Source organism: Anopheles aquasalis, chromosome 3 (genome assembly GCF_943734665.1).
Source record: "Anopheles aquasalis chromosome 3, idAnoAquaMG_Q_19, whole genome shotgun sequence".
Classification (NCBI taxonomy): Eukaryota; Metazoa; Arthropoda; class Insecta; order Diptera; family Culicidae; genus Anopheles; species Anopheles aquasalis.
The window spans coordinates 2162501-2172500 of record NC_064878.1 but is presented as its reverse complement, the minus strand read 5'-3'; the positions used below and the strand labels follow the sequence as shown (position 1 = coordinate 2172500).

General features: G+C 47.2%; 4 protein-coding genes across 5 annotated transcripts in view; 2 read left to right on the top strand and 2 right to left on the bottom strand.

The window, feature by feature from the left end:
* LOC126574898 (mRNA (2'-O-methyladenosine-N(6)-)-methyltransferase) overlaps positions 1–253 on the bottom strand; it is a 4289-nt gene extending 4036 nt beyond the window's left edge. The window contains exon 1 of the mRNA XM_050235309.1: positions 1–253. This exon is cut by the window's left edge and continues 149 nt beyond it. The gene's annotated coding sequence lies outside the window, so the exon portion shown is untranslated.
* Positions 254–413: 160 nt separating this feature from the next.
* On the top strand, positions 414–2086 carry LOC126574908 (trafficking protein particle complex subunit 12). Its single transcript, XM_050235320.1, has 3 exons — positions 414–515; positions 587–1562; positions 1645–2086. The coding sequence occupies exons 1-3, from the start codon at positions 425–427 to the stop codon at positions 2021–2023; spliced, it is 1446 nt and encodes a 481-aa protein (XP_050091277.1). The 5' UTR covers positions 414–424; the 3' UTR covers positions 2024–2086.
* A 362-nt stretch (positions 2087–2448) lies between these two features.
* Positions 2449–3815, top strand: LOC126574910 (protein 60A-like). The gene is made up of 2 exons (XM_050235322.1): positions 2449–2654; positions 2795–3815. The coding sequence occupies exons 1-2, from the start codon at positions 2449–2451 to the stop codon at positions 3813–3815; spliced, it is 1227 nt and encodes a 408-aa protein (XP_050091279.1).
* A 1954-nt stretch (positions 3816–5769) lies between these two features.
* Positions 5770–10000, bottom strand: part of LOC126574913 (uncharacterized) — a 29348-nt gene continuing 25117 nt past the window's right edge. The window contains exons 3-6 of one of the 2 annotated variants that reach the window (XM_050235326.1): positions 7168–7458; positions 6837–7100; positions 6637–6764; positions 5770–6572 (exon numbers count right to left, since the gene is read on the bottom strand). In XM_050235326.1, coding sequence (XP_050091283.1) covers positions 6182–6572; positions 6637–6764; positions 6837–7100; positions 7168–7458 — 1074 coding nt within the window. In that variant the 3' untranslated portion in view covers positions 5770–6181. Of the gene's footprint in view, positions 6573–6636; positions 7101–7167; positions 7459–10000 lie in introns of both variants that reach the window. The other variant, XM_050235325.1, reaches the window with a different exon arrangement.

Genomic DNA, 10000 nt, shown 5'->3' with positions numbered 1-10000 from the left:
GCGCGCTAAAATTTGTTATGATCGTCAGCACTTCCCAACACAAACGCACACGCACACACAAACAACGCCACGCTCGGTAGCAAAAGATGCATTCGCGATTTTCCGGCGAAAAACACCTTCCCGGCGCTGTACTCCACCGAATCGAGGTTCACAATTGCCTCCGCTTTGAGTTAACACTAAAGTTTTCTATCAAAACAGGACGATAGCACGAGCACGAAAGAAAAAATGCGACGACGAAATTTTCACAGAAAACCCCGCGAACGCCATTTTGAAAACGCTGTAACGCAGCATAACGCAGCATAACGCGGCATAATATCGTTTGGCGACACGGGGTGCCGGTACTACCCGGTACCACGTAGTTGCATGTTGTGATTACCAACACAGACGTAAACAAAGCTGGAAATTATCAATTTTCAAACTTCCGATGGCCAATAGCAAGAAAAGCGAGCCAAATATCAGCAAGTACTTTGCCAATGATCCTCCCAGTTGTTTCGATACTTTAACCGCGGACGAGGGTAAGTAAAGTGCGGGGAAATCAAAGGAACTTGCCGCATCCAATTCATGTTCTCGCGTCGTTTTGTTTCAGACCGTTCCGGAGGTGTTGGCACGGGAGGAGGTGCTGTGCCCGATTCCTATTTATCTTACGATTATCTGGGCACTAGTGTGGAATCACGACCTTATGCTGCGGTTCCGGATAGCCTGCGGGATCTGTGGGAACCACCGCGAGCGCTTGCCGCCGCTGGGTCACACCCCGTACTGACCATGCCGGGAGTGAGCGTGGCCACCGACCTTACTGACCCGATCCAAGAAGCCGTTGGGTTGCTGGTAGACGCAAACGAAGCACAGCAACGGCGACTACTTCTCCCTGACAACGTGACGCAAGACGAACGAGGTCTTCGCGAGTTGATCGAGAACGGATGCTTCCGATCGGCCGTGAACCTGACGGCACGCTTGCTTACGATCAAGCAGCAGGGCTTTGGCCACGCCGGACACGCGGTTAAACATAGTCCACACTCACTGCAGCTGTGGTTCACGCGGCTAGCGTTGCTCGTGAAGCTGGGCCAGTATGAAATTGCGCGGGTCGAAGCAGAACCCTTCGGTACGCTCAGCAATCCCGACGTGTTCTACGAGTTCTACCATCCGGACATGCACGCCGATCGAAAGGGCTCGATGGCACCGTTCGCATTCCGGTTACTGCTGGCCGATCTTCCGATCTATCTCGGGGCTCCCCGAGTGGCGCTCGATCGACTCACCGAATTGCTGGCAATCGTGAGTCAAATCAAAGCCTACTTTGACCGTGCTGCAGTGCCGCACGCGAAAGAAGCCGGAGAACTGTGGACCGCCCGGGAGAACCGTGTTCTACATTCCATCGTGAACTGTGCGCTGGTCGTGAAGGACTATGGGTTGGTTGAGCAGCTGCTGGGCCGACTCACGGATGCCGCAGCATCGAATGTGCAACAGAAGCGAACGTTGCTGTCGGCCTGGGGCCGTATCCGTCTGCAATGTGGTGACATCATGGGAGCGGAACGCAAGTTTGCCGAAGCTCGGCGTTTAAAAGAAGAGTAAGTATGACCGGAGATCCTCGAGGAGCCTCGAGTGCTGCGCGGATACGAATATGAAACGATTTGCCTCTCTTTCCTTTAGTAAATCCTCCGAGGTCATCGATCTCATCGATCGTGGGTTGTTCGCTGTCGCTCAGAATGACTTCCAGGGAGCGTTAGCGCTATTCCAGAAGGCATCCTCGTTGGCTCCAGCGAACACGATGCTTTACAACAACATGGGCGTTTGTCTGTTGTACTCGGGAAAGCTGAAGGAAGCGATCAGCATGTACGAAGGAGCTATACAGCGCAACCCCAAGCCGTGTCTGAACGAATCCCTGCTGGTTAACCTTTCCACACTGTACGAGCTGGAATCGAACAACGCGAAAGAGAAGAAAATCAACCTGCTAAAGCTGGTGAACCGACATCGCGCAGACCTTACCGTTGGGCTAGATGTCTGCCTCAAGCTACAGGCGATCGTTTAGTGAAAGATGGCACCATGCACCATCCAAATAAAGACATTATTACTTGTGATCTACCACGAATAACCACGTTGTCATTGCTTACTCGCGGATGGTATATAAAAAAGGCAGAAATGAGCCATGCTGCCTGTTGCCCTCTTCCTCTCCGTTTGTGTCTGTCTGCCTGCCTGCCTGCTTGCGTACAGTGCTACCTCTTGTAATCGCTACCTTCCTTTCTTTCTCTCTATCTCTCTGCCTTCTTCTCCGATCCTGGCGCCATGTGCCTTCGTAGCAGCTATGTTGCGTCTACCTGCTTTCTTGCCTGTTCTCCTTCCCCGCCTCATCGCGTTGGAATTTATGATTTTGTTATAAAAACTAACCGTCCCTCTGCTGTAATACGGTTAGTTGCGTTTGCGGTGCATCACGAATTGGATCGTTGTGTCGTGAGAATGAGGACGATCGTGTGTTGCGTGCTGTCTGTGAATTTAATTCAATTGGTGCTTGGTTCTGGGTTTTATATTGATAATGGCATCGATCAGACGGTACGGGAGAAGAGTATTCCACTGCAGGAACGGCAAGAGATCGAACATGAAATACTGGAACTGTTGGGACTCCCCGATCGTCCCAATACACAGCACGTTCATCCTTCCTTGAGGTAGGTTTTCTGAACCAACTGCTCTAGGTTCTGCTTCTTGTGGCTTAATATTAACAACCTAGTGTCTTGTCGTTGTCTCTCATTAGGAAATCGGCACCACAGTTTTTACTAAACATTTACCATAAATTCACGGAAGAAAGCAATGGTGGACGGAAAAGACGGAAGCGATCCGATGGTAGCAATCTGTTCACGATCGCCGATGAGCGGGCCATCGGAGAGAGTGATGTGATCATGTCCTTTCTCAACAAGGACTCGCGGTCGAAGCTCCCGAAGATACATCATCGTCGTGGTGGTCATCGGCTCTGGTTCGACACGTCCGAAATGGCAGCCGGTAACGACAATCAGCTACTGTACGCGAGCTTGCGGATGTATAAGAACCGCAGTGCCATCCGACCCTGGGATGCGCTAGTAAGTGGAAGGCAGATCGTAGTGCAAGCATCGTTGATAGGTGGGTTCGATGTGGCAAAGGATAGCCACCGATTGGAGTACATTGCGAAACAGGTCATACCGTACAACTACGAAGGTTGGGTCGAGATCAATGCTACTCAGGCCATGCACCGATGGATCGTCGAAGGAGTGAGCAATAAGGGAATCTACGTGGAAGTTTATTACGCGGAAAGTCCCCGGAAACTCGTCCTACCGCATGAGGTGGGTTTAATTTTGTCAAACAAATTTGGACGCTATCAACCGTTTCTGGTGGGTTACTGCAAAGGAGCGGAACTGGTGAAACCGGTAGTACACGCCGTCGGTAAACGATCGAAACGAAGCCTGAAGCGCAAGGGCACCAGACGCACCGAGCGTGTTCGCAATCCCTTCCTGCAGCGATATGGTGGCCCAGGACGCCACAAAAATTGCCAAATACAAACGCTTTACGTGAGCTTTCGTGATTTGAACTGGCAAGATTGGATTATCGCTCCGGATGGATTTGGTGCTTATTTCTGCTTCGGCGAGTGTAACTTCCCGTTGAATACGCACATGAATGCGACGAACCATGCGCTCATCCAGACACTGGTGCACCTGATGCATCCGACGCGTGTCCCCAAACCGTGCTGTGCACCGACCAAGCTGAACCCTATCTCGGTACTGTACCACATCGATGATGCTAATATCAACTTGAAAAAGTACAAAAATATGGTGGTCAAAAGCTGTGGCTGTCTGTAGGGATGAAGCTGGAATAGTGTGATATTATCGCCTCCGAACGGATAACCAGAGCAAGCACGCGGCTTCGAACATGAACAAATCTTTATTTAGGCGACCGTCACAACAATAAAGGGAGCTTCCGCACGACAAAACCGAGCATAAGCATAGAATGGATATGGCGCGCGTGATCAACTGGCTGAGTAAAGAACATCTTCACACTCTTCACCCTCGAACCTCGAATGTCCAGGAACCTTACGCAAATATGCAAATAAACACCATCGATGACCCCTTGCATCCATCGAACTCCATGCGAACCATGTTTTTTTTTAATGTTTATCCCTTTCCGTTTGGCATTCGTTTGCCGTTTGCTGGTTCAATTAACAGAGAGAGCAGTTAAATTATAATTGTAACATTGCGCACAACCTATTGCAGTCGTCTCTGGTCTCTGGTTGGAACATTTTCATCAACTAGCTAAAAGAGGCCCTTCAGTAAAATTTCATTTTGTCGCACCTGGTTGCGAGATGGATGAATGGTTTTTGGCCGATTATCGATGCTTGATGAGTAGTATGCTATACATTAAAGTCGTATCGATAATGGTTTGCGATCTATTCCTCCTTTTTTACAAAACAGCCCTGCTTGGCAACCACACAGTGCACGAGCGTACTTGAGTGCTCCTTCTCGTTTCATTAAAGCTGTTAATTTTGTTTCACCAATCTTGCCTTTAAATGCTACATTTCATAATCATTTATGCAATCCGCTTTCGAGAAATGGTTGCTGCCCTTACAGGATATGGATGTAAAACTGTAATATAAAACGAGACCTATTCTTTCCTACGGAGCTGAGATGTGAAGTATGGTAAATCATACACAGCACAGATGTTGTGTTCTGTGGCTTTCGATACGGGTCCTTGCTTTACTATTAAATCAAAGTGGAGTTTACTAGAATAGTTTTAATATATTTATGGAAAAATTGGAATAAAAAAGTCTCGTATTGAAGTGAAAGAAGATGGATTTGGAACCTGGTTAATGTGATACTGCCGTTAGCATACTTATTCGCAATAATTTGAAAGGTTACTTATTTGCTGATTGATTGAATCCGCAACATGGATGTGTAGCTGTTTCTGTCTGTCGATTGTATTTTTCTCATCTTCCTCATATGTTTTAGGGTGTATTGATCACAGAGTAGAGTTACTTCCGTGCTTGCGTTACGCTGCAATTGCGTTCTTCCGGTTGCACGGCAGCAATAGCAGCAAACTTTAGCACACACTTGCTTACACTAAATCTAGCTTAATCTTGTTTAAGTTCATGTTCAGTTCAAGCTATTCACAGAGAATCGTGCCGACTCTAAGCCTCTTATTCAAGGTAGCGTATTCTTAACATTCTAATGTATCCTTAACTAATAAGGAATGGATGAATGCCGATAGTGAGAGAGCTTACGCGACAGCAACTCAATAGAGCGAGATAGAAAAAGAAGGTAAGTAACGGCTTATTGTCCTTTAAAATTAATCAAAGTCGAGCAACAGGGAAATTCAGAAAAGAAAACGGTTCAAGGAATAAGGTTATCGATGCATGTTCCTACTGATATGCTCCTCTAATTGTAACGCCTCGTAAAAGAAGGTTGGTCGGTAATGTTTTAATTTATGTTTGCTAGTTTTTAATCTAGTAGCCACACCAACGGAATCCAACGGCTACGGAACTGGAATAAACGGTTATAAAATGAGTAACAAGAAGCACTGGGACACCCATCCAGCATCCAGCAATATATACTAAGCGAATCTGTTTCAATAATGTATTGTATTAATTCACTGTCACAAAAGCGCGCGCTACGGAAACCGATTTTTATCTGTTTTGCATAAGCTGACTGGGCAGACACTTTGGACACATCGTAAAACTCCACGAAAAACGGCAAAGGCAACAACGTATCAGCTTGCCGTCGAAAGAGGGATGTTGCCACTGTTGCCACTAACGACCGACACGTGGTTCACATTCGTATGCACATTCGCATCGGTTCCACAGCCTGCTTCAGCTGCTAGCTGCTTGCTGCAACTGTATCCGTAAAGGGATTCGCATTCACGCGTAAGGTGTACGGCACCATTTCTTCGATTTGTCTTAAGCGGATTAATTGTCTCGTGTCGATGATGATTCGATTACACTACAATGCACAGCACATGAAAATGGGGCCAGCCTTCTGGCACTACTCCCGACCTACGGCCTCCACTGTTCGTTCCCGTTGCTCCGTTGCGGGAGCGGGCACTAGGTTTGTTGAATGTTAAACAGCTTCCTGAACCCCGACACCATCGTTTTGTTCACGAGCTGCTGGTGCAACGTCGTGGCGATGGTTGTGGTCGCCTGAATTGTGGCCACCTCGGTCGGGGCCAGGAGTAACCCTCACGTCCGTACGTACTTGTACACCACGAGAAACACCAGAAAGCTAACCATCACTAGAACACAAGCCGTCACGACCTTTGCGAACGTGTTCAGACCCGACTCGTTGGGGTTTAGTGGCCGGGAAGAGCTCTGCTCGGTCGAGTTGCGCCGTTTGGTGGCGAGACCGCGGGCCAACGCTGGGAAAGCGAGCGATTGCGTGAAGGTGAGCTTGTGGAGAGACTCGCTGAGCGAGTAAGGACCGACGGATCCACGAGCCGCTGCCCTCAACAGGGCGTACTCCAGATCAAGGGCATCGAACAGGGACAGCCGTGCGGTCATCATTGAGGCACGCCTTTGATCTAGCTCAGGATTATCTTTGTCGCGTTCCGGTCTTAGCCAGGGATCGGATGACCTGTGGGAACCAATATACGGATGATGTTAGTTTCGATTCCGAGTATCGCGCGATGTGCTGTTACCTTTGTGGATGATGCCCTAGCGTGGCAACAGCTACCGAAGTGAGCGATGAAGTAGTACTGGAGCTGGCTGTACAGAGTTGGTTGCTGGTACTAGGTCCGTTGAATTCCGTGTTGTCCTCTAAGGAAGTCTGGAAAGGATGGGTAGTTGTAGAAGAGGATGCCCTGTGACAGTCGAATAACGGCAAGCTGGCCAGGCTCACTTGGTCCGGAGATGTGGGAGCACGCAGCGCAAAGATTCGTGCGTGGTCCGGATGCAGCAACGAGGTAGAGGGCCGTCTGTTGGCCCTTTCCACCGATGGTGTCGGAGAGCCAGCCGGCGATGCACTTGGCGAGATGGCATTGGAGACGACGAGCGGATGGCATGGCATCGCGATCGGAGACGGAGACGCTTGTACGGAGTCGATGCCACTGTCCCCCGCGTGTAGCTGATCAACAAACAGCGAATTCCGTCGTCCATTGTTTTGCTGTTGAAGAAAAGTAGCCAAATGTAAGACATGCGGCTTCTAACCCGCTAGTTCCTTCGCCGCGTACCTGATCATCCGTTACGATAGGAAAGACGAAGCTTTGGCCGTCGGCCTCACCACGCGGTGAGTCTTGGCTTGGCCAAACCTGCAGCAAAGGTAGCGAACAGACTGGATGTTTCGGGGGACTTTCGCTACTGCTGCTGGTTGTGGCCGGGGTGCCACCGAATGGTTGCTGAAAGGCTTTTCGTCCTAGTTTTGTAGGACTTTCGCATCCGCCGGACTCTTCGGACGAGGTCGGCGGTTTGGTTGTGGTACGCCAAAAACGTTTTAAGCGCAGCTCGCGCCGCTTCTCTTGTTGCTGTGGATTGCAAAACATGAAGAAACAGAAAGTGATTTAATAACGAGTAAAGAGAACGTTCCATCTAAAGGAAGAGGCTTCTTATCATTGGAAACGGCTCATATACGCAATTAGCTCCTCATCGCAACAGGATAACGCAATTCCTTACCACGGAGAGATGCCAATACAGCTATTAAAGCGTCTATTGAGTTTCCCATGAATTGGATACAATTGATTGTGTTTCCTGTGTCTCAGCTGCACGTTCCAGAACGAACAGAATTACACCAACCAATGGCCAGCAGGCAAGGCAATCGTAGAATATGAGCGCCATTGTGGTACGCCACGGAGCAGCACCAATTTACTGCACCGTCATTTGCATAAAGTATTAAATTTAATTAAAATTGAATGCATCGTCGTTGCTTCGATTCCCGTTTGGGGATAATCTTGGAGCATCGAACGAGACCGCATTGTACACCGGCTGCCGCTGCTATCCGTACTCTGCAGTCAAGTACAGTGGCACCTCTCTATAGGGAAATCACGAGAGGTTCAACTAAAGCTGCATAGTCGCTTTAGCTTAAACTAACCAAAGTGCATGTAAACATATGTATTGAATGGATGCTGTTGGTGCTTTGGATACGATGTAGAACGCGAAATTTCTTAAGGGAAGCCTTCGGTATTTTCGGGCCAAAAAAGGCCCGTTTTAGACGATTTTTCGTGACGTAACCATTCAACGTTATTTTTTCAAGTAAATGCCATATTAATCTACAACTTTTGAAGAATATTTGGTATTGTTTTGGTCAACATTCATTGAAAAATTAATCGGTGGCATTAAATTTTTGGTAGGCATGTCGTCGTAAAGGAACTTTTTCCGGTGCCCATCGTAGCGACATGACGGGTCATCTGGAATCGACATACAAATCGATATTCGTTAGAAAGATCATAAGTTTATCTATGTAGCTCTGGAGAGTTTTTGTTGATATTGAAATTTTTCGATTTTTGGCAGATTTTTGAAGTTGAAAAAGTGATGCTCTTTGCGATTCTGTCAAAACCACGAGCTTTACACAATTGTTAAAAAAAGTATCAACAATTTTTGTAAAAAATCTTGACGGGGCTCTCTGGCAAAAAGTGTACAAATCATGTGTTAAAAATTTCAAAAAGATCGGTCCAGTAGTTTTTACGGTACGATGGACACCGACTTTGAAAACGTTGGTTTTGGGAAACGCTCTTCAAAGTATGAAACGCGGATTTTCAAAAATCTATAACTTTGTCAGTTTTGCTTCGATTGATCCAAAACTTTTACACATTGTTCATGAAAGGATCAGCATTCAGGGAAAAATAAAATATGTGTCGAAAAAAAAAATAAATACCGAAGTCCCCCCTTAAATGTAACCGCACCAACACTTGTCGTTATGTTGCATATTGCTGTGCAGTTGTGGTTGAGGCATGGAAAGTCTCATGAGAGAGCTAGCAAAAAGCTCCAGAAAGGCATTGAGTGAGGATACTAACGAAATATGAATAGCTTCGCTAATGAACCTCGACGCACGGTGACCAACTGCCTAATACTAACTCTTGTTGGAAAACTTTTCTACACCCGTTCGTGGTGGTTTTATGCTGAATGAGATGCTTGCATGAACATCTAAAAAGGAAAAATCATTGAAAATATTTAATAGAAAATATCCGGGTATGATATAAAACCATTTAAATAAAATGGAATCACAAAATAAAGCGTTAGATTATGAACATCTTCCGACATCACGTGAGTGTACCGCGTGGAGCAATTGCACAGGGCGTAGGTCTCATAGAAAATTGAATTGTTTCATTTTCTTTGGATATTTTTTTATTCCCTCCATGGACAGGTGGCAAATGCCTGGCATCGGCACCTGTTCCCACTCGCAACTTTACCATCGAAACGCTTTCCATTAGACGCACCGGAAACTCATAGAGCCAGACAGTTCTCAGTCTGCTGCTGTCTCAGCGCTGGCATGAGAAGGACGAAGGCCGCACTGCCTATTGTCGGGAGCTACAAATTGGGCCGTGTGCGCAGTGAAATGGAAGGAAAGTGAAAATATGTGTCGCTTGGGAAATTAATTCCGGTAAGCGGAAGCCTTCGAGGAATTGGATATTCAGCCGACGCGGTAGATGATTATCACGATTATTTGCGCTTAATTCGATAGCTGTCTATCCGTGAAATGTGACGAGGGTGCGAAGCCGCGAGTGCCGATAACGTTTTTACTGCGGTATCGGGATCTCGCATCTCGTGTCCTTTATGGTAGATCATTTGCTTTATGAAAAAGGATCCGCCCCATTATTTGTCCTTTGGCTTCCTTTTTGGCGGAAACATGAGCATAAAAGTCCAATCATGAACATAGCTGCTCCTCATCCCAATGATAATTGCCACAAAAGACCCGTCAATGACATCGCCAGCATCTAATAATTGAACAAATTGGGTACTCGGTGGGCTGAACACTGAACTGCATGCTTGGCGAGCCCATTCGAATACAGTTCCCAATCCCCAAAGCTCATTGGCAATTAAAATAGTAAATGATGCAGCAATGTTGATGCG